This window comes from Coturnix japonica, chromosome 3 (assembly GCF_001577835.2).
Source record: "Coturnix japonica isolate 7356 chromosome 3, Coturnix japonica 2.1, whole genome shotgun sequence".
Classification (NCBI taxonomy): domain Eukaryota; kingdom Metazoa; phylum Chordata; class Aves; order Galliformes; family Phasianidae; genus Coturnix; species Coturnix japonica.
This window is the reverse complement of record NC_029518.1, coordinates 70,751,750-70,776,300: the sequence shown is the minus strand read 5'-3', so window position 1 is coordinate 70,776,300 and position 24,551 is coordinate 70,751,750. Positions and strand designations below refer to the sequence as shown.

Here is a 24,551-nt window from a genome sequence, read left to right as displayed (position 1 = left end):
TGGCATGAAGCTACACAGCAAAAACGGTACAGTAGGCTTTAGACTGTCTACTAGTTCAAAGCATCAGGGGAGGAAAACCTAGCGATGATGTCTGCATTAGTAGCCCAAAGGTGAAGAATGCAGTAAGATTGCTGGAGCAATCCTGCATGTAACTCATGATTAAAATAAATATCTTTAGCATGCAGTCAACAAAACTGCACATGCAGTGGGTGTTAAGAGAGTCACAGTGTAGCAGACGTTTCAAAAAGTAACCTGAAGCTGTGGATCACCCAGTTAGAGACCAAAAAAATGTTCTGACAGATACCAACACACTACACTGAGTATGTAACTTTTTTAGGAAAAATCAGCAGTTTACAGCCTTGTTTTGTTTGGTTTATAACTGTTTGCTGTGTTGCCTACTAAAGAATTTCATGTGTTCACTTGAGTTTTCCTTTGTAATAAGTCATCTTTCATATGGAAACTATCTGGAGAGTAATGAAACATCCTAAATATAGATTCAGAGCATTTCCCTCTCCAAATCCTAAATGCAGTTTCCCTGCAGCACAATTTAATATAAGCCTGATTTAATACCTACCACTAAAAGCTCCCAGTTCCTCAGGGCATCTTATTGCAGTCTTCAATATTTGCCTTACTACTCACAGTCTTTCCTCTTCACCTTGTGTAATTTTAATCAATTAAAAATACCTAAGAAATCCAACCATTTTGGTATTTCATTGTGGCTAAACAAAAAACTGAAGAATGAAGTCATAAAGAAAATAAAATTATGCATAATGCCAGAAGCAGATTTTTATGGATCGAGCAATCCAATCAATTTATGTATCTAAATTTTGCTTACCCTTTCTTCACTCTTGCAAAGTCGAATGCCATTTGTCTGTAGGAAAACGCTTTTTCATTCAAGTATCTGCTATATCGCCTTATAAAGGCGGACATGTCGTAACCTGTGCAAAAAAAGTTACATATTTTACATTTAATTTTGCATTGTATGATATCTGGCTTCTGAAGAAAGAAACAAGCAGTGTAGAACCACATTAATCTACTACTACTCCCTACTATGAACTAATGCACCCAGTTCACAAATGGGTGGTTCCTGTGGAAACCCGCTAGTGGCTCCAATGTAGTTATGGGATGACACTAATAACAGTGAAATTACTTATCAGTCAGTATGAAAAATGTCAGCTTAACAGAAAGTTTATACTTAACAGCTACGTGTTTTCCAAGATAAAGATTGATCTCAAATCAAAATTCCTATTAATGAAGTTTTTGCACCTGAGATCTTCAAGGTACGTGATTGCACAAGAAGCCTCAAACTGCAGTGACATTCCAATCTACAAAATTTCTAAACAGCATTACAGTCCATCCTTCTTTTGTTTTTTTTCTCTTGAAGTTTCTTCTTTACGCTACTGAAATGAGTATAAAAAGTAACCCATCATCCTCTTCCGTATTGATCCTTTTTTGTTACCTTCCTTAAAATCCACATTCCTCAACTTCACAATCAAATGTATTTTTCCTTAATATTTCTCAGTACTAAGCATCTCTGCAACCTCATGTTTATTACTGCAGTTCCTAATGCCTCATAGAACCATAGAATGGCCTGGGTTGAAAAGGACCATAATGATCAATTAATTTCAACCACCCCGCAATATGCAGGGCTGCCAACCACCAGGCTGCCCAGAGCCTCATCCTGCTTGGCCTTGAATGCCTCCAGGGATGGGGCATCCACAACCTCCCTGGGCAACCTGTTCCAGTTTGCCACCACCCTCTATGTGAAAAACTTTCTCTTAATCTCTAACCTAAACTCCCCTGTTTTAGTTTAAAATCATTCCCCCAAAACAAAAGATTTATGGACAGAAGTTAAAAAACACCATGTCCCTAAACTAATTACCATTTAGAACAGAGTAAAACACAAAAAAACCCAGCCTAAATAATAAGTTGTTCATTTTTTCTTTAACTCACATAAGAGTTATGCAGATAGCTGATTTCATCCAGCATTTTTAATGTAATTTTATAGTTCCACTATTTGAATGAAGATTTTGCAGGAACTGAGAAACACTGTTTTGAAATGATCTTGCAGCTCTCATTTCACTTGAGTTCCTGAATTAAGTACTTCTAAAAATGTACTACTGAATCCTTAATATTATTTGCTTCTTATGAATGGAGAACTAAATTAACAATAGTATCTTATTTAAGATCTTATGAAGGTAACAGACAAGAATAGGCTTACCATGAGATCCACTTTTGTCCAGAAAATTGCTCAGGTTGAACAATGTGTTTCTAGATGCCAGGTACTGAATGAATCTCTGCAACACAAAGTTATTTCTTATCATAGGCTATATCTGCAGACTTTCTACCTCCTAGTAAGATTACTAAACTAGTTCCAGTATAGACACGTGAAAATGCAGATTTTTGTGGTAGCCTACTGTATTTTTCTCAGAAACTTTTTCATCAAGATTTATTATATTTAGCCTGAATCTCTATCAAATAGCTTAATACAGAGGATATGAAAAAATAGATTCCATAAGAAACATCAACCAAAAGGAGGCAGCAGTAAGGATAGCTAATTCTCAGTTTGAGATTTGAGGAAGCACAAGATTTATTTGCTTGCAAAACAGCATGTCCCAGCTTCTCAATCCACCAGCCCCCAGTTTCAGCCAAGTTGAGGGCCTAAGTACAAGTAAGCCTCACACTGAGGACCAGGGCCAACAGACTGAAACAATCATGGAAAACAAATCAGAGTGCTGGCCCAAAGTTGGAACATAAACATAGGACAGGAGAAAAAAGTTTACGGTGAAGCACCAGTTTAGTTCATTGCAAGATAATACTTCATGCACTGCCAGGAAGGAGCTGTATCATACTAATGCTTTTGGTTTTGCACAGACACATCAATCTATTCAGGTCAATAAAAAGCAACAGCAAAGACAATACAATCCAAAATGCTACTGAATTGAATTTACAGGTCTGGGAAGAGTTTAACAGTCACGCTGAAAGGGCTATTTGGATAGTGCTACACACAAGCTCAGACAACAGCTTTGATTTTCTAATGTCTTCCAGGCCATAAAAGGCCGTTAATAGCAGAGCCTGTCATTACACACATGAGATGGGCCATCAAGAATGCAAAAGCAGCATCAGAGCTTCTCCTTAGATTTTGTTCACTGTAGACAGAAGCACCAAGAAGTATCTAATTCTGCATAGCTCTATGTTCAGAGAGCACATAAATTCTATCACTACATTGAGGCAGGCTCTAACTTGCTCTAACTCCACAGTTACATAAGTGACAATGCAGATTATCTGTAATGCTAAAGGTAAGTTCAGAAGATTGGTTGTCATAAACAACAATTCCTGCTCCTTTTTCTCAGGCCCTTAGTGGTTCTGAAAGATGTCTTTCCAAAACTAACATTTTCAGTTTCCCGCTTACCTCGTTGCCATGAACCATGAGATGATGCGTGGTAACTAAGGCTTTGAATACAACCACCCAGCTACTATTTGTTGCTCGCTCAAACAGTGTATCAGCCATCTGAGGAATATTCACATTTGTTTCATTAGTTGCTTGGATCAAGTCTGTAGGAGAGATAAAAGAAAGGTGTCAGGTGTTACAAATAAGACAGGTAAGTTTGCAGTATGGCCAAGCTCTGAGACCACCAGGCTGCAGGCCATGGCAAATTGCAGATTTAGTGCTTAAACTGTAAATTAAAAATAAATAAATAAATAGTAATAATAAAGGAAAAAAATCTGTGAGGCTATAGTAGTACAAGCAGACAGTGATGCCACTCTGGCTCTCCTTTCCAACAACTGTGACCTGAGCTATGCCCCAATCCTTCCCCATCTTCAACCCAAATGATTGTGGGGTACAGAACACTACATGACTACTGCTTGTGGGTTTACAAGGTAGTTGTGGTAGTTCATTATCTCTGGGTTAGATTAGTATTACCGAATTCTTTGCTCACAGGTAGTATGTCAAGCACACTGAATCTAGCCATATCACCAAAGACTTATCACCAGAAACATATACTCTAGTCATCTCAGAGGTTAGAGTTTCATCAGCATGCTACAGCACACCTCCTAGAGTGTTTACATACCTCTAGAGCAAAAGAGTGCACTCAGATATGCATTAAGACCTTTTCAGCGTCAGGAAAGAAAGTAATGATAGATATGAGCTTCTACTAAAGCACAAGTCCTCTGCATACAACTAGTCATTATGCAGGAGAAATAAGATTCTAGTGTATTCAGAGAAAGAGAAGAAGAAGAAGCCGTGGCTTTGGATCTTGAACATTAGGAAAGTGCACACTTGCACACGGCTATACCTGAAATAAAGATAAATACTTAACCACAAGCAGAAGAGCAGCAGCTTTCCACTGGCATCTCTATCCCACATCTACTATTAGGATCTTGGATTTACTATGTTTGTTTGGATGTACTATGTTTGTTATCTACAGATACTTAGTGAATATCTGGCAATGATTATTTACAAGCTATTACCTAGTTTTGGGAACGCAATTGCAAACTGTATACCACAACTGTATGACTAAAGCCTGTGCGAAGCCAGCCACAGTCCTGGCAAGAGAAGACTTCACATAACAAAAACAGCACAAAACACAGAACTAATTGTGAGGATGAGACTTAACCTCTGAAGGCCTAAGTAAAATAAGTTAAAAATTAAAAAGTTTAACTCCTAGACTAATCAGTATCTGTTACTAATGAAAATGCTCATATTTTCCTTTCCCTGAGATGGCAGTAACCACTGTTAATGATCTCCCACATATTTCTCCCTTCCCTGCCCCCAGCAAGAAATTCTCATCTTGCTATTCAAGTCATTCAATGACAACAGATATTCTACCTTAGAAACAGACTTGCTATTGTGTCTGATCCTTGTTTGCAACAGATGCACACAGTTGAGATGTACTCTTCAGTAGCTCAGCACAGTAGCAGTTGTATTAGCAACTGTCTTCTTGAATGAAAATAGAAACTGCAGTTTGTCAGTTTCCTGACTGTGGAGTGACCTGTTTGCAGCTACGGATAAGCAAAGTTCGGTGTTAAAGTGTTTGCTCATTTTTCTGTGTATATGTTGTGTATTCGGAGCATGTCCTGAAATGTGCAGTCAACTTCTACAGCCTCAGTAATCCTGCCCTTAAAGGAAGCAGTTCTACAGTCTAAGAACTACAGTAATAAAGACACACTACTGAATGAAAGCAATCCAGGCTCACAATTCTCATTGATCTTGCTGTAATGATGGGCTAATAATCCTTTATTTTGTAATGCTGATTAGTGCATTACAGAATACTTTGGTCATTAAAGGCCTAGAAGTAAGTCACAATCTGCTTGATGTTCACTCCATTCAGAGGTTTTATTTCAGACAAGCATTTGCCTTTCTCACAAGGGAAACATGCATCACATTTGCAAGCTTTCAGTCTTAAGTTTCAGTACATAGCTCACTATGGGGAGTGGTGGTATACGCTGTGTATTCCATCTGTGGGTGTTAGGTAATGAAACCATGGGGGATTCCACCCACAGCACTGCAATGCACGATCCATATGCGCTGCTGCAGAACTGCTTCTAAACCACTCAGTCACTCCTGATCCTCTCCAGAGTGCTGGAGGGTACAGCATTACCGTCTGCAGCTCTAAATGTTTTAGGACATGAGTAATTGTAGTGCTCTGAGGAGATAGGTATGATTAAATTTGAGTGTAATTCCTTCAGCGAGCAAAAAAGAAGTAAACCACACAAAGATGCTGTGTGCCATCTGAGTCAGGAGAAAAAACAAATGGAAAAATGGGTGAGTTACCTAGTTAATTCATCCAGGGCTGGTTACCTTTCAGCCATCATAAACAGAGTTAAGGAAGCCTCCTCTTAATTAGGAATTGTCAGCATTTGGCACCACTGACAAGCACAGCTGAATATATTGAACTTAGATTTAGTTTTGTGGCTGATTGGAATTTCAAGACAAGAATCAGCAAAACTAATTAGCTTTCAGCAAGCTTCCAGCAGGTTTAAGGAAAAAGAAAACACAATTAAGAACATCTAGAAGCTACATTTTTTATAAGATACACTGATCCAGATATTTACTGGCAGGACACAAGTCACAGGTGGATTTGTTAATATGAAAGAGATAATAAAAACTACCAGATGTAGAACAGCACATCAGAAGCAATATTAAACAGTCCTGCAACATTGATTCTGTCTCCTGTACACAGAAGTGGGATGTATGAGGATTAAAGGTACCTTCACACTGAATTTTCTACTACTGCAAGCATACATATCAAATACACTGACAGCTGATCCCCACTCCCAGAAACTAAGTTCAGATGCAAGTTACATAGTAAGGAAATGGGAATTCTACAGCAATCACAGACGTTCTTTCAGTGATACATTCACAAAAGTGGAATCACTGAAGAGTAAAGACCTATATCCTTCACTTGACTAAATTAAAGGACTAAATTAAAACTGCCAAATCACAGCACATGACTTCTATTTCTTCTCTTCACATCTTTCTAGCTGATATTTTAACACTCAGTCAGTTTAGAGATCCTTTTTTGAATTATACATTTCATTAGGATTTGAATATACTTTTCCAGTTAAGTCTTCAAATTCAAATTTAATATACGAAAGAAAAAGAGAAAATCATAAGAAAGGATAGCAATTCTTCTACATCAAAACTTAAATCTGAACACCAGCCTTTAAACTCTTTGACTAGACCACTTTTTGACCCAGTCTTGAGATATCTGCAGTTTATTCAGGTAAGAGAAGCAAGGCTAGTGTATGCTCAGAAGAACGGTGGCCAACAGAGCAAGTGAGGGGATTATCCTCTTCTGCTCTGCCCTTATGAATGTGTGTACTGTACTGTGCCCAGACGTGGGGCTCCCAGTACAGGAAGGATGCGAAGCTAATGAAGAGGGTCCAGAGGAGGTCACAGTGATGATCAAAGGGCTGAAGCACCTCTCCTAAGAAGAAAGGTTCAGGAAGCTGGAGAAGAGAAGGCTCAGGGGAGATCCCATTGTGGCCTTCCAGTACTTGAAGGGTGTTTACAAGCAGGAGGGAGATTATCTTTTTACACAGTCTGACAGTGACAGTACAAAGGGAAATGGCTTTAAACTAAAAGAGAGCAGATTTCAGTAAGATTTTAGGGATAAAATTTTTACTCAAAGGCTGGTGAGGCACTGCCACAGCTGCCCAGTGAAGCTACAGATGCTTCCATCCTTGGAGGCATCCAAACTCAGGTTGAATAATGCCTTGGGCAGTCTGATCTACTGGCTAGCAACCCTGCCCACAGCAGGGGGTTGGAACTTTAAGGTTCCTTCCAACCCAAGTTCTGTGATCCCATGACAGCTGTATCTTATCCAGTGCACTTTCATACAGCCTGTACCCTTCCTTCTCCACCACAACAAGGCTTTAAGTTATATCCCTAATTAACAATATTAAATAAGTTGCATTTAATATTTCTCCTTTTCAGAGACTCAAGTGCAGCTCCCTTGGAAAGGAGAATGTAGAAACCAACTGCCAAGCAGTGTTCTACTAGGCTTGAAAAGGTGCAGCCCTAAGTTGCTTAGTTTTTCTAACTACTAGAAATGCAAAAGAGGTGTGACATACTGTCTTAAAGGAACACTTGTCACAAGCAACTTCAAGTTCCATAAACTACGTATATTTTCTACTTAAAATAAAAGTGCCCAAAATGTAATGAACCACTGACTGTGGGAGAATGTTTTGCCTTCACTGCTTACATTTGAATTCTCTCAATGAAAGTAATAAAATAGAAAGATGCCATTCATGGCCAGTGCACAAACACAAAAGATTGGTCAAGTGACTTCACAGTAGGAAAAGCCATAACGATTCAGAACAGAATCTTCTTCAAAGAAGCAAGAAGCTCACTCCTGAACCTCATTTGCATAGAATTCACTCTAATTCAAATGCTAGAGAATTTTTCTCAGGTATGGGGACAGTAAGCAAAGGGAGAGAGGAAAAATCTCTGCCCTCATGCTCACTTCCTCTCTTCTAGAATGCCAGTTTCAGCCCTTCCCTCCACATAACCCCGTCCACAGCCAGTTCAATAGATGCACACACTTTTCCACTCAAGGACAAATACTGAAGAGTTTTCCTTCTTTCAGAAGTTATTCTGGAGCTGGATACATCACTTCAGCATTCTAATGACTTACCACAAATAGCAACTGAGCAACACATTTCCTTTGTACTACATTTTTCAGGCAGCTTTTAATAGTTTAAAATATACAAAATGCCACTTGCATTTGGTGGACATCAAGTGATAAGGTTAGCTCACAAAAGCAGTTGCCTTGGAGAAATGCCATTTCACAGCCTATCTTAATATGGCATACTGGGAAAAAAAATACTGCCATTAGAAGGAGAATGCCTTCTGTTAACTATTTGACCAATAACTTTTTGCATAAACAATAACTTTTGTCAGGTATGGCAACTCTTATACCTCGTTCTACAAGCCAGCTCCTTCTTCAGTTAAAATCTGGAAGACTTAACCAAAATGCACATTCAGTTAAAGAAGGAAAACAAACTGGCATCAGCCAATCTTCTCCCAAGACTTCAAAGCATTTATTTGACTTCCTGTAAAGTATAAAATTGTTCTCCCCATCCACGCAAGCATTAAATCCATCAACCTTTTGGTGGGTTGGTATTGTACTGCACTATACGGAGTCCTAGATATTGCATGATACATAGAAAGAAATTTAGAGGGAATGTACCGTTGCAAGATAATCTCTGAGAAGGATAAAAGCTAGTAAATTTTCTGTTGTAAGGTTGCTGCTGTAACTGAATACCAGGACTCCAGCTGCGGCCTGTGATTATCCTTCCATGAGGGTGAACAACGCCTAACATTAAATGTCGGTTATATCAGTTTGTAACTCCTATCACATGGCTGTTTACTGGACTATCAATAACCACCAGCAGCAGCTTTCAGCCAGAACACCATAAATACACAATCCTTTGTTTTCCAGTGTGTTTGCCACATCAGTATGGGGTCATCTGCTGTAATTTCTGCCCTCCAGCATTTTATAATTAGTCTTTACATGTGGTGATCTTAAAATCCAATCACACCTGGCAGAAAGTGGTAATCAATAAAGGCACGGAGCACAAGCTGTTTGAGTTGCTACACTGCTGTCATTTTTATGCTGAGAAGAACAAATTCTCTTTAGTGCTCTCTACCCTTAGATGATCTGTCTTCCACAGAAAAAGCATTTGCTTTGAATTAGCCTGTAGAAGTATAACTTACACTAACACAGAAAAGCAGTTTGTAATCCACTACAAATCTGAATTAACCTTGAAATACATTGGAAGAAGCCTGATGTTTTAGCTGTATTATTTAGTTGCTATGTACTAAAAGAATAAAAAAAAAAACCAACAAACTAGAGCGGAGATTAGACAACTTCAAGCAACTTCAGGGCTATGTTTATTAGCTATTGCATGCATGTTAGAAAAGGGTCAGCTGAATAGGCAGCCCAAGTGGCTGACAGGTCTAGCTTTCAACATCCAGATAGGGGGCCTTATGTTCTCAGCTGCTTCAGTGGAATTCTTATTGGGGTCCAGCTACTTCATTAGTGGGTGTCACATGATGATATAATCTTTAGTATAGTGCCTGAAAATACAGCAAGTAAGACCAGGGTCCTCACGCTCCAATGAACAGGCAAGCCACCAGCAGCTGAAAATGGGATGAAATTCTGAACTGCAAATGAAATGCTCACAACTATGTGGACAATCTTGTTGAAGATGTGGACATACCTACAGGAAATGGATACCAAGTGTAATGCCCATGTAGCCAGTGCAAGAGCATACAACTCTTCTCGAGGCACACTGAAGCATTGTTGCATCAGCAAATAATTTTTAACACCAGTGGAATCATTTCAATCCATTTTGTCTCACATCTGTAAGGCAATAAATAAAAAGAAAGCAAGACTTCCTAAAAGCAGGAGGCTGCCTCACATGTGAGTACTGCTCCTTAAAAGAGGTTTTACAAAGCTGACCAATATCCTTTAGGATTTGAAGGAGCACCCTCTCTGTGCTAAAAGAACAAATACAACAGGATGAAACTAAATGTCCAGTTCCCTGAAGATCATTCCCTTGCATCACAGCAGTTTAACAGAATCTTCTGCTTCTGACAGACAGCCAGATGAGTTTAAGCTTCAGAAGCACTGAGAAACAATCTACCAGTAGACTTAATTCTTCAGCATGAAACTTTTCACATGCTGCATATCACTCAATGCTACAATAGATAAATAAAATAAAATAAAATAAAATAAAATTAAATTAAATAATTGCTAATCTCAATGGAATATCCACCTGAGAAGTGGAGGATGCAGTGAGGACTACTAACATTTAAACAAGCTGACAGCAGTAAGTTGCTATCTAACAGTCCAAAGCCACCACTGTATCTGAAAGATGCACTTGCCACCGGCAGTGAAAGTCTCTTATCAAGTACTGAGCAGTGGGGAAGTTGTTGGAATCTGTCATGCAGGCTTAAATCCAGACAACAAAGCTTCATGCAGAGGCAGATCTCTAGACTGAAATACCAAGAAGTGTCAATTAAACTCCTAAGCACATGGTGGAGTTAAGTTTTTGGAAGGTAACTTTTCATAATACTGCTTAAGCATTTTCCAGCTTCTGAGTAAACAACAGGAAGTTCTTTACTCTCACCTATGGTAAATATTGTAACTTCTGCCTGGTAATATTGTTGCCATTCACAATAACGGAAGAATATTTGCATAAAGCTTAGCATAAGCAGAAAGACTCGCCAAGGTTTAGAATGAAGAAACACATCAGAAAGTCACAGGCAAGGTTCACATATGAAAACAGCACTGTTTTAGAAGCTAGAAATGAACCATTCAGTCATGATAAATCGTACTTGTTTTCAAATACTGGTATATAAGATACACTGACTTCCTCTGGCTTTCTGCCCCTTAGCAGAATGTACATTCCCCTGTAAATGCATTTAGATGAAGCTATAAAACTTGGATTAAGAGCTATAGGCACTATGACTGCATTTTGGATTCCAGAGCCATGCAGTAAGATCCAAACCCAAGTCTCCATTTGAAAAGGTTGGGTTTTAAAACTCCAGGGTTGCTAAAGAATTGATGTAATGATTTCTTAAAGTTAGTGTCTATATTCAACCTCTACATAATGAGAAACAGCAGCTTTCAGAGCCAGGAAACAGGCCAGCTGGCTTCCCCCTTTCATACGAGTCCTACACTCTCTAAAATGAGAAGTGAAAGGAAGAGTCCCTTTAAAAACAGTCTGAACTCCCACTTAAGTGCATCTATATGGGCACTTTTAATTACATGTAAGGATGCACTCTCTAGCTAGTGAAGTCTTGCATCATGGCAAGATCACTGTCTTACGTTAAGGACCTCCCCACAAACTTGTTGACTTGAATAAATTTTAAGAGCGTGGGCAACAAGTCACTATGTTTTATTCATGTTTTGAGCAATCATGTCTTCCTCTCATTTCTACAGATTACCATTTTAGAACATTCTGTAAACTATCAGACTTAAGAGATACACAGAAATTATGCCAGAGGCACTAAAAGCCTGCCAGTCTCTGCAGGCTAACAGCTGACCATCTGCTATGGAAGCATCCACTGCCATTGTGTCATCCATGCCTGTGCCACGCCAAGTCAAGACCCAGTTTGAAGCAATCAAGTATAGTGTCAGCAGTCATGCCACAGTTTGTCTCACCTCTTTAACAGAGCACAAAGTTTAAGAAGCTTTCTTGAAAGGACATGTTTCTCTGGTCCTTTAAAGAAACAGTAGAACAATCCTAGCTCAGGTAGACACCAGCCTCCTGAATCTGCCCTTATTAGTGTTTCACATTTCAGCTATAACCTCATCTCCTAAATAGCTAAGGAAGGGAAAACAAACAAACAAACAAAAAACACATGCCTTCTTTTTCATTCCCATATATAAAACCACCTTGGCAAAACACAGCTGAATCATTTTGTTAGAGCTCTGTGGCCCAACTACAGCATTGGTAGCTCCTGCCAACCTGCCATCTACCTGTGGTAATTTTGCATATTGGCTTACAACCAGAAAAAAAGGGTTGATTGTAACCAGTTAGCCTCAAGCTGCAGATGCATCCTGGCAGCAACTTGTAGTTCTCGGTATATATTAGCACAAAACACCTTTTGGAGGCCTTCAAACATGACCATGACTGTGTACTCACACCATCCTCCTCCCTCCCACCCACCCCTCCTCCCCCCCGATGCAAGAAATATCACACACGTTTGATTTTTATGAATAGCTAGAAAATAGACTCTAGCAAGGGCAATCAACTGACACAATGTCTCAGCTCAAATGGCCAAATTACATGTTACAAAAATACACAACATTAGCATGACATCAGGACTTCTCAGCATATAATTCCTTTCATTAAAATGGAATGAGATATAGATAAAATCTAAATAAATAAATAAATAAATAAATGAAATCACATTACCCTGGTCAGGGAGGAGAAACAGGAGTGTATTTAAACTTGGTTAGTCTGTACGTCAGTAGTAATAAAGTATGCTGCCTCTTGCTATACTGCGCCTACTAATAAGCTGTAAGCCTCAGATGACCTGTGGATTTTACTATTTGCCAGCAGCACAGAAAACCCCATATTCCATGTATATTTACAATGATATGGTCAAGTCTTGAAGGCTGACATCCAACACCATCTGTGGAACTAGTTCGGCTGATGGTATATTGCTTCTCTGGTAGACTAAAACTGTCAAGTACTGCAGCAAAAATAAGTTTCACATTCTGAAGAGGAGAATTTTTATGATTGCAAGCAGCCTACTGACTACTATAGTCATGAACTGACTGCTAGTTACAAAGCCAGGAGGAGTAACTGCCACACCAGAAGGCTGTGCTACCATTCAGTGAGACCTGGAGAACAACTTTATGAGGTTCAGAAAGAGTAAGTCTAGAGTTCTACAGCTGAGGACAAATAACCACACGCACCAGTACAGGTTAGGAACTGATTCACTGAGAATGAGTAGAGAAGGACCTGGGTGCTCCAGTGGACAACTGGTTGGCCATGAGCCAGTAGTAGCCCTGTGGCTAAGAAGGCCAATGGTACCTCAGGGTGCACTAAAAAGAGCATGACCAGCAGGGCTAGGGAGGTGATCCTTGCCCTCTACTCTGCCCTGGTAAGACCACATTTGGAATGCTGGGACCAGTTCTGAGCTTCCCAGTTCAAGAAAGATAGTGTTTCTAGGGAGAGACCAGAGAAGGGCTGCAAAGATGACTGAGGGCCTAGAGCATCTCTCTCAAAGGAAAAGGCTGAGAACGAGACCAGGGAATGTTTGGCCTGGAGAATTAAAGACTGAGAGTGGATCTTATCAATGTTTGTAAACATCTAAAGGGTGGGAGTCAAGTGGGTGGGGCCAGGCTCTTTTCAGCACTGCTCAGCAAGCAATGGTACAAGGGGCAATGGGGGCAATGTGCAGAAACTGGAACAAAGGAAGTCCCATACAAACATGAGGAAAACCTTTATTGAGAGGATGAATGTTGGAACAGGCTGCCCAGACAGCACGTGGAATCTCCTTCTCTAGAGACATTCAAGACCAACCCACTTTCCCCTGCAACCTCCTACAGGGAACCTGCTTTAGTAGGAGGCTGGATTAGATGATCTCCACCAATCCTTTCTAACTCATAATTTTGTGATTCTATGAACCTACATTTTCAAAACGTGCTTTATACTGTTTTTTCAGAATGTCTTGTGAGTGAATTAAATACAACCAAAATAGTAAGATTAGAAGTATTAAAAACAGTTTTAGCGGTCTACCATGTGGTTTGCAAGACTCCAGAAAAAACAGACATAACCATACTCAACAAAGTGACAAGCTAGCTTGTGCCAAATATTGCCTTCTAGCAATTGACAACATCTCTCTTATTCAGGTTTTATTTAAGCCATCAAGCCCTCATCCAAGAAAAATTTTGGCCAGTAGGGAAGCTAAGCAACTATGCTGAGTCTGACGGAGTGGGATACTCTAGTGTCACTTACCAGCTTAACACTGCAATCTTGCTGATACTGCTAACAAAAAGGGAACAAAAATACTGTTGCAAACCCTCTGCTAAGGATCAGTGCCTGCAAAGCTCCTAGGAAGTCTTCTTATATCATCTGAGTTCAGGGCTAAGATTAGTGCTATATAAACCATTATTTTTCTGTACACTGGAAGCCTTGTGCTGAAACTCTGACCCTGATTTCCCAGTTTGCTTTTAGTCCTTGCTGTCCAGTTTTCATGGGAAGAATATCCTTCCTAATCTGCACGCTGCATATTGAAGTTTGGTGATTCAGGTTTCATCAGACACTCACTGGTGTGACTACTTTTATGTCTGTGGTATTTTCCCTATGCACACACCAGAACTTGTCCTTTTCCACCCTTATCAACATTCTGATCTGTGCCTGGAAAATAATCTCCAAAAAGGAACAGCACATGTTAAGTTAATGATACTGTTTGGTACGATTGACTCATCTTTAGACTATAGAAAGACTAAGGGATGCCTTCAGCAGTACCATATGTCTGCAACTGACTGCGGGAGACCTTTCATTTGTTTTTTTTTCCTTGAGGACGAGGGGGTATTATGTGGCACAGTTTTAGTGATGAAAAAGCTGCAGGGGTGGCCTGTGTGAAAAGGGTGGTCTCTTTCATGGGCTGCAGGGAATATCTGCTCCAGCAGCACCATGAACCTCCTGCTCCACCTCTGACCTTGGTGCTTCCTTTGCTGATTCTCACTTTTTCACTGCCTGTCCAACATTTCCCATTCCTTCTTAAATACGTTTTCCCAGAGGTGCATCCAGCTCAGCCCCTGGGCTCAGCCATGTCCTACAGCGGGTCTGTGGTAGCTGTATATGGCCCAGGACAGTCTTTTCTCAGCATGCAGACACTCTGCTGCCAACACCTTGCCATAGACACTCAATAGTGGAGGAAAGGTAAAGTGCAAAGAGTGTCAGTTGTCTCAAGTATCTTGAAAACAAGCAGAAAAACACCAGATGCAGGTGTACCTCTACTAAATTATCACTTCTTCAGAAGCAAAGACTAACAGTACAACAAATTCTTCTCTTCGTTTACAGTCTCCTCTCAATTCCAAGACTAGCTACTCTTCAATCTGCCAGTTGGCTTCAAGAGAGAGGACACGAAGTGGGGAAGTATCACTCACCACTGCCATTTTCTCCATCTAGCAATAAGCACTGAATAGCACCCAAAATTCTGTGTGCCCTTCAGAGTTATCCTGACTGCAATCTACTTTTAAGCACTTCAGAGGATCTTTCAAGAAACACAGACACGGGACCCCTCCAACAGAGTACTTTCTAGGACACTACACAGAAGTCTTCACTAGTGGGACAGGCTCAGGTGAGGCGCATAGAGAAGACTGACTTAAGAGCCAGGAAATCAGACACACAGATCAAGTCAAACAACAGGAAATAAAAGAGCAGATTTTTTTAAATTATTGTTTTTGTCAATCACTGCAGCCCAGGGTTGTAGCATTTCTACACTAAAAGAATGTGGTGTGATTGTCAACCATGAAATAGAAGTGATGAAAACCATGGATGGGTCACTGTATTACTGCTCTGCTCTTCCAGAAGAAGAAGAAAAAAAATTAAAACCATACACCTTTTTCATCTGTGCAGAACCAGAAAATGCTAGACTTCTTTTATATAACGGAAAAGTAGCCAGATCATACTGACCATTTCATGAGCTAGGGACCACAAAGAAAGCAGAAAAGGCACGACTGCTGCATTATAAAGGTCTGCTGACAGAAATCATTACAGCAGAAAGGCCCAGCCTGTCCCAAAATTGGTCATTTGTGACCTTGGCAAAGCATCTCTAACAGAAGGATCTTGACTGTTGAAAACAGACTGAGAATATGTCTTCAGTGGCTGAGAAGCCAAGAGGAGGAAGGGTAGGACTAATGAATCTAACTTTATCAAGTTACACTGTTTGGATAAAAGGATGTTTAATATTACACTATTTACCCACTCTTCTGTTTCCTGTCCTCCCTCTCCTTAGGCACTGCACCATAAGAAGACAGAATAGTTTAGATGTACAAGATCAAGTGATCTTGTTCAAGTTTCTGCCTCTGAATCCCAACTCAGACTTCTATCCAGATTCAAACACATTCCTTCAAATTATTACTTGGCCAAGCCTTACCTTAATTAAGAGGGGAACCTTCTCTTGGTATGAGAACAGCATTTAAATGAGGCAAACATGGGAACACAGGTAATGTCATAGGAATGCTCAAGACTAGCTAAGACTTCTTATTAGCACCCCTTACCCATTACAGCTGTTTGTACTCCTACTTAGAGATCTACATAACTCCAAGTAAAGCAAGTCTTCAAAACTGTTTTGAGACAGGACACGAGCTAAGTCCACAAAACCAGAGTGCTAATCACCACAGAGTGATGACGACAGCTTTCAGGGGAAAAAGGTGCTAATCCGTTATCCACTACTGAATGGCCTACTAAAGTAAAGAATCTCTTGCTTGGAATGTTTATTTTCTAATGAGAAAGAGAGACTCATTGGGTTGACAAGAATAAATTCACAATTCAGAATAAATCCTAGCTGTGACAACAAAAACAAGACACCGTACTAAAACTGATCTTCTTTGAAAACCATTTCTCTCATATAGAAGCTGTGACAAATTATTTTTTTATACCTCACTATCTTATACTGTAGTGGTTTCATTAGTAGAGTGTGAAGGATAAAGCCTGGCTTTTGCAGAGATTCACTTCTTGGCAATTTTTTGAGAGTAATTCCACAGCCAACCAGACAAAGCATCACCTGGACTGCAGAGCAATGCAGCACTCATATGTCTGTGCTACTCCCTTCAGTAGCACAAAGCACCTCAACAGCAAACAGCTTCTGAAATACACACTTCATTTAATGCTAGCAGGCACTGATGCAAGTAACTGAAGATAGCTCTGCTGGCCTCCACTTTTCACAAAAGCCATCCAGCTAGAGATATATAATTATGTAATTATACACAGTAATATCTTGTACCTTTTTCTTTACTGAGCCTGGGAAGAAAGCTTAGCCCATTACTTTTGGTCAGTCACCATTTCTGTTTCAGCATTAGAGACCACAGTAATTCAAACTCATTAGGTCATCCATACAGTTTGCAGGATATAGGCAAAAACCCTTCAGAGACAAGCATCCATATCAGCAAAACACTGACACCAGCCCCACATTTCAGTTACCAATATGATTTAAACTGTATCTCTTTTCAAAGCCTTTTTCAGCCACATACAAAGAGGCAGAATTAGACTTGAGATGCAAATGCTTTTCTATTTCTGCAGTATGCACACAGGTCATCTCCAGAGTCACAGAAAATTCCGTCTCAATCCTCATCTTTGCTTCTGCATTTCATGAAAACCTCCCAGCTTGTGATCAGCCCCCTGGAAGGGCTTCGATCTTACAAAAACTGTTTTGAGGAAGTTAGAAGACATTACATGGTCTTTCTAAGCCACGTAAGACACGGTATTGAACACCCCAGAGCTCCCTCCTGCTGCAAAACAATTCACTGACAACATAAGGAAAATCCCAACCATTCTGATCCTTTTCAGAAACAGGAACTTGTTACAAACAACCACAGATGTAACAGCCTCACTGCTTTCCACTTCACTTCCCTAACTGACAGATCACTGGTCTGTTTCTCAGCTAAATCCTTATAAGTAGGTCTGAGCAGAGCTCCTTTGATTTTTTTTATTTTTTTTATTTTTTTATTTTTTTGCATCTATCGTGTTTTAACATTTGATAGTCACTTGTCCTTTCTCTGAAAACTTATCCCTATTGATGCCCTCAGAGCCACCACCATTTAAGGCTGGATGTTTGCTTTCCCTCCCCACCATCAAACCCCCAGCATAGCATTAGCACAGCTTTTATAACAGCGCTGAGAATGAAGCTTCTGTGCTGTGCACGAGTGTTGTCCTCACAGCTGAATGACCACAGCTCATGTATCCTTAACATAGCCAATATATATCACATCCACAAATTCCTCAATGGCCTTTTTCACCACTTCAAAACTAAATACATAAATAAAACCACGCTGCTAATCCTCATCTCACCACGTGAATGCTTTCCTCACTTGCTATATCTAACTGCAATTTATTTAACACAACACAATTAGCAGAGGGAGATGAATCCATATCACTGTGCAGATTTTAAGGCCTCTGTTGGAATGAAAGAACTACAGCAGGGGTGATACCAATTTTTAAGTCCAAAAGGATCAGAGCTCCAATGTGCTAGCTGCAGTGCCTGGCTCCAAACCATCACTGCATCCTACATTTATGCTTCTTTTCCCCCCATAGACAATTGGAATTTATTCAATGTACAACTTCCAGCAGTATTTTGCACTGCTACGAGAGCTGGAATTCAAAAAAAAGTGGTAAATGTTACCAATGTATATAAACAGCCTATTCACGCTTGGTACTTCTTCCTTACATAACAAGTCTGTGCAGCACCCAGAGTCCATGCCAAAGGACAGCCACAATGCAGCATCCACAGCAAAGCCTGCACTTGTAAGCTGAGCAAGTGCAGAAAGCCACGCCAAGGTAAGCACGAAGCAGCTCAGCTTTTGTCCACAGAAAACACTTCATTATCCTTTTTTTCTCCCTTCCTCATACACATGGACTCACAATCAAATCATGCTTTTTCATCCCTGAGAGTGACTTCCCACTACTTAAGCACTATTTACAAAAAAATATAAAGAAAACCAAACAGCTCCCCCACACACCTTCCCATACGTTGTCTTTCTGTAACCTCCAGAGCTAACGCCTTCTGTAGAAAACATGAGGACAGGCATCGTGCCCCATCCTCACAGGACTCATGTTCAATGGTTGACCTTTCCAATTCATTTACAAAGCCCAGCTGCTAAGCGGGACGCTGGCAGGTAGCAGCCAGGTGTCATGTCACACAACCCAAGACACTAAACACAATTACAATGATCCATAAGGATGCAGAACTGCTGCGCTGATAGCAGAATTACAGCTTTTAATAATGCATTATTCTGATCCCCTCATATATTATCTCTAGTAACTAAAGCCTTCGTTGTCAAAATCCTTCACATCTCAACTCAGAACTTAAGGTAAGTTTTACCTTCTGTTCCCTTCTCCTGGCTCACCTCTGCTACTTGTCCATCAGCAATGCAGCCAGCCATGCTACTCAGAGCACAGCCCCCACCTGCAGCGCTTCCTGCATGCAGACAGGGGATGGGCATCTGCTTCTCATTACAACACCAGGCCCATCCTAACACTTGCTCGCAAGATAGACAATAGAGTTCAAGGAGCTGCTTCACAATTCACAGTGCTGAGGAGATGCCTCAGGTTTAAGAGCCCAAGAATACATTATCTTCTAAAACATGAACCTGATTTTCATTGATAGACCCCAGTTTTGAATGCATGCATCTCCCACTGACAAGATTCAGTCTTTAATGATCCCAGATAGTTAAATGCTCAACTAATACACACAGCCTAGAAAACAGAAGATAAAATGAACAAGGACTTCTTCCTAGGAAGTGATTCCTCCCCTTACTCATGGCTATCTCACATGTAGGAAATGGACAGGAACCCTACAGGATTCAGTCTCCCCCAGTCTTATTCCTGAAGTAATAACACTAGCATCAATATCCAAGCACAACTCTTTTCCAGTCCTCATTACAGCACTGGCAAATTATTTTTACCTCACTCCTCACTTCAATCCTACCTATTCCAGATAGCGCTTTTGCTTCTCTATAGTTGTGTGCATGCATATGTGTGTATAGAATATATACACATTAATATTGCATAGACACTTCATGGTTTTAATTACAAGAGCCAAGCTTTTTGCTTGTTTGTTTATTTTCTTTCCCTTTTAAAGCTAAAGCTTCTAGTAATAGACACAGTAGGACTGGCCATATACAGCCTACAGATTGAGAGGTGTCGACAGCTACCAAACATCAACACAGGCGATACCAATAACCACGAAATTTAAAGTCGGTGGATTATCTACATTCATCAGAAGATTATTTTTTTACTAACATACAAGTAAACAAGAGAGATTACATGACATTAAGACAGAAGATCTATGTTAACAACAGTTTATGCTCAAGTCAGTATTCAGTCAATGGTGCTAAATCAGAATCACAGAATGGCTTAGGTTGAAGGGGACCTTAAAGTTCATCTAGTTCCAAATCCCTGTCATGTGCAGGGCTTCTCCCCATCAGATCAGGTGGCCCAAGGCCCCACCCAATCTGGCCTTGAATGCCTCCAGGGTTGGGGCATCCACAGCTTATCTGGGCAGTTATGCCAGCACCTCACCACCCTCTTTATTCTTAACATCTAGCCTCAATCTCCCCTCATACATTTTAAAGCCATTCCCTTTTGTCCTACCACTATCAAGACTATGCAAATAGTCAGTTTTCCTCCTGCCTATAAGCTCTCTCCAAGTATGGTAAGTCCACAATGAGGTCTCCCCAAAGTCTTCTACAAGCTGAACAAGCCCAACTCCCTCAACCTTTATTGGAAGGGTATTCCAGCCCTCTGATCATCTTTGTGGCTCTCCTCTGGACCAGCTCCAACAGCTCCACATTCTTCTTGGACTGGGGGCCCCAGGCCTGGACTCAGTACTCGAGATGGGGCCTCATGAGGGCCCCCTCCCTCTCCCTGCTGGTCACCCCTCTTTTGACACAGACCAGAATATTGTTGGCCTTCTGGGCTGTAGGAGCACACTGCTATCTCATGTTCAGCTTCTCATCCGCCAGAATCCCCAAGTCCTTCTCCACAGGGCTGCTCTCAATGAATTTTCCTTCCAACCTATATGCATATCTGGGATTGCCTCAAGTGCAACACTTTGTACTTGGCCTTGTTGAACCTCATTAGATTCTCATGTGCCCACTTTTTGAGCATGTCCAGGTCCCTCTGGATGGCATCCCTTCCTTCTATTGTGTCAACTATACCATTCAGCTTGGTGTCATTAACAAACTTGCTGAATACACTCAGTATCTCTTTACCATATATACGGGAGTACTGGACATGGCTGAAGGCTGGCATGCTGTGTTCCACTTGAAGTGCTGGCCATGAAATCATTAGCACCAAAATCTGTAATTACTTTCCAGAAGCAATACTACCTTCTTTGAAGAAATACAGTGTCACCAGAACTGTGTTTACATGCACTTGCACCAACATTACTTGATAATGGACAGTAGCCAAGAGACTTCTCGATACAATACTCAGCTTATCTTCACTTCTGAGTGTTTTTCACCATGTGTTTCCAGCATTTCCAAAGAAGAAAAAAAAAAAAAAAAAAAGAGGGGAGAGGGGAGGGAAGGGAAGCACTTACTTCAGGTATCATTAAAACCCACTGTTGATATCTTGCAACCAAAGCTGGACAGTTTCTATGGTGAACAAAACCAATTATCATCATACAATTAAGTACCTTCACCATCCTAACTCCTTGGTGTCTCCAAGAAGGGCCTGACAGTTGAGTGGGTTGAAAAGAAGGAATTGTCAAGACAAAGCATTACAAGCTCATTGCCTTTTAAGAAACATTTTGACTTCAACTTTGTTTCATGCATTAACCAGCTACAGCAAGTCCAGAAAAGACAATATATCTCTGAAACAAAGCCTATAAAGATCCTCAATAAAACACGACAGAAAGCACCAGACAGACCACAAAGCTGCCATCAGATGCCTAAGGCCTCAGCACCTGCCCTTATCCTCTCCAAAGGCCGTTCCAATCCACAGCACACTGCTGACCACCACACCATCACCTAACCTCTTCATAAGACTGCTATGGAAAGGCCACAATCCTGGCACAGCATTTGTCCCTGCTGGGCCCCAGCAAGGCAGGGGGAGGCAGCAGCAGGCACGTGCCATTCTGCCATGTGCATGACCCCCTTTCCCAGGTTGGGGCTCTGCTCTGCAAGGCGCGTTTTGCATTGCCTTCCTAGATGAAAAGCAAGAGGTCAAGAGGAAAAAAATGGCTGAAAGAGTGGTATTATGCAATATGAGAAGAAATGCAATAATAACTCATCGTCTCCTGGAGATTTCTCACAGCCCATTCTACTCACAAGCTGGATTACAGTAGCAAGAACGCGCAAAGCCGCATCCGAGAGGGCCGCAAGCTCAGCCCCGGGTGTTCACTGCAGATACAAAAGGGATGCTTACAGTCCAGGTGCTTCTTCTTGGGCCCCATCACTTCATGCGTGGTGGCTTTGCAGACGGCTCTGGCTACGGCCGATCCCGTAACGCTGTACTGAGCAGCTGCGATGCGATCTGTCAGCGTCTGACCCGACATCTTCGGTTGCCGTTCGTGCTGCTGCCTGCTCTGCAGAGGCAGAAAACACGCGAGGGGAAGGGGCTCGCGGGCTGCGGGCCGTGGGGAGGCGGGGGCCACCGCACAGAGCTCCTCCGGCCCCCCCCCCCGCCCTTCTGCGCGAACGTTCGCCTCGCCAGACAATTCCAGAGCGGCTGCCTGGGGCAAAAAACAGGGCGATTTCAGGCACTGCGGGGACAGGAAAAAAATAAGGAGAATAGAGGAAGACGGCACAAACGGCGAATGAGGGCCTGGGGGGCGGGGGGGAACTGGGGAGGAAAGCTACCCCCACATCACCTGCCCCGCCGCCGCCTCCCCGGCCCGCCCGCTCCCCCCGCCCCGGGAAACGGACGCCATCAGCGCCCGGGGGGGTTGTCAGGCAGCGCCGGCACCGACCTGTCAGAGCGTCCTTCCCTCCGTCCTCCGGCCGCCGCCGCCGCCCAGGCCCCCCCCCCCGGCCCCGATAGCCCCAGGTGCGGGGCGGGCTGCCCCCTCCTCCCTCCGCCGCCGCCGCCGCCGCCGGGATGCGCTGGGCGTGCACGGCCGGGAGCCGCCGCTGCTATTTCCAGCCTAATCCTCCCGCAGCCTAATCCCCGAGCGACTGCCGCAGCAGCGCCGCCCCCAGCCCGGTGCAGAGGGCGGAACGCAGCCGGCCCGCACGCCGCCGCAGGTCGGTGGCCCGGCGCTGTCAGGTGACACGGCGCTGAGGCGGGCCGTAATGAGCCGTGCTGAGCCGTACTGAACTGTGCTGAGCCGTGCTGAGCTGAGCCGGGCCGCTCGGTGCCGCCCGGGGAGCCCCCCGCCCCGCCGCGCCCCTTAAAGGCGACGCCGAGAGCGTGCCGGGGGGCTGCGGGTATCCAGAGAAAATAATAATGATAATAAAATCAATTGAATAGCGCCGAAAGAATAAAGAACGCGCAGCACCTTGCGCAAATGGGGAAGGCAGCAGGAGCCGCCCCGCCGATGCTTCTTCCTCTGTCTGCGGTACGGTCCCGTGGTTAAGCTTCGAAATGAGACATCCTCAAACTGCGTGCAAACTGAGCTTTCATTACTGCCTAAAGCCGTCGATGGCCCCGGAAAAATTCTCAGTTGGTTACTGAAGATATCCTAAGGACCGCGGTGGTTGTGCTGGACAGAGCGCATTGCCAACAGCAGCAGCTCCTTGGAGGGGGGGGGGTGTTGTATGGTTGAAACCCAATCGAGCAATGTGCGGATCCTTCGGAAATGTGGCGTACATGGATTAGCATAAATTGTCTAACTTAGTTCTGGAGTAAAGTGATTTCGGTGGGTGGGATCTAAGCGGAATGGTGCTGGTAGCAATTGCATTGAGTTACTGTAAAAGCAAATTCAAGAAGGCGATGTATGCTGTTAATTACCCAAACACAGCAGTGCGTGCAGCCGGCACTGAAGGTCCATGCATAGGAGGCAGTGGCTGGGTCGTGTTGCATGCAGACACACTGCACCATTTCCATTCATTGCACCAGGCGCACAGTGCTGTGTGGGAACTGTGTTCCATGACAGCATGAAACAGCAGCTTCTTCACTATTGCTTTTTTTTTTTTTTTCCCTCTCTCTCTCATTTTAAATATAACTACCCAGAGGTTTTCAAGTTGCAGGTAGCCTGAAAGCTTGTTGTAGCAGGGCTCCAAAGTTCCAGTTCCTGTTTCTATGGGAAATGTCTTCTGAATAAAAAAAACCCCAAACCACTTCAGGTGGTGCTTGTGCGCCCTGAAGAAAGGTGCTCCGCCCCTCCAGCTCTCAATATGAGCCACACATCCTTCCTTTTGCAGAGCGCAAAGGTTCTTTCGAATTGCAAGACTGAAATGTTTTCTTGTGCACAGTATTCAAATCTAATTTGAAAATATCTGTCACATATGTTACTAACAACCAATAAGAAGCGTTAGGAACCTGCAAACTTCGAATGCTTTTGTATTTGAGAATCTGACCCTCATATGTGAGAACGTCAAAGTCATATAGTGGGTGTCTGTAGATAATGTCCAGCTTCACAGTAGGGAAGGTATTTCATTAGTGGTGTAACTTGTTATTAATGACCAGTATGTATATTGCACTTAACAACTTCCTGAAGGGAGGTTGTGATGAGGAGGGGTTTGGCCTCTTCTGCCAGGCAACAAACAGGACCCGAGGAAATGGCCATAAGTTGTATCAGATGAGGTTTAGACTGGACATAAGAAGGAACTTTTTCTCTCAGAGAGTTGTCAGGCAACTGGAATAGTCTGCCCATGGAGGTGGTGGAGTTGCCATCCCTGGCAGTGTTCAAG

General features: G+C 42.3%; 1 protein-coding gene across 13 annotated transcripts in view; it reads right to left on the bottom strand.

The window, feature by feature from the left end:
• The window catches only part of SNAP91 (synaptosome associated protein 91), a 67,627-nt gene extending 44,255 nt beyond the window's left edge, over positions 1-23,372 (bottom strand). For 4 of the 13 annotated variants that reach the window (XM_015858993.2, XM_015858990.2, XM_015858995.2 and 1 more), the window contains exons 1-5: positions 22,670-23,011; positions 22,126-22,285; positions 3,413-3,555; positions 2,222-2,297; positions 836-938 (exon numbers count right to left, since the gene is read on the bottom strand). In XM_015858993.2, the coding sequence (XP_015714479.1) occupies positions 836-938; positions 2,222-2,297; positions 3,413-3,555; positions 22,126-22,255 (452 nt within the window). In that variant the 5' untranslated portion in view covers positions 22,256-22,285; positions 22,670-23,011. Of the gene's footprint in view, positions 1-835; positions 939-2,221; positions 2,298-3,412; positions 3,556-22,125; positions 22,286-22,669; positions 23,014-23,197 lie in introns of those variants that run through there. The other 9 variants (XM_015858991.2, XM_015858988.2, XM_032443391.1 and 6 more) reach the window with 6 other exon arrangements.
• Between the last annotated feature and the right edge of the window lie 1,179 nt (positions 23,373-24,551).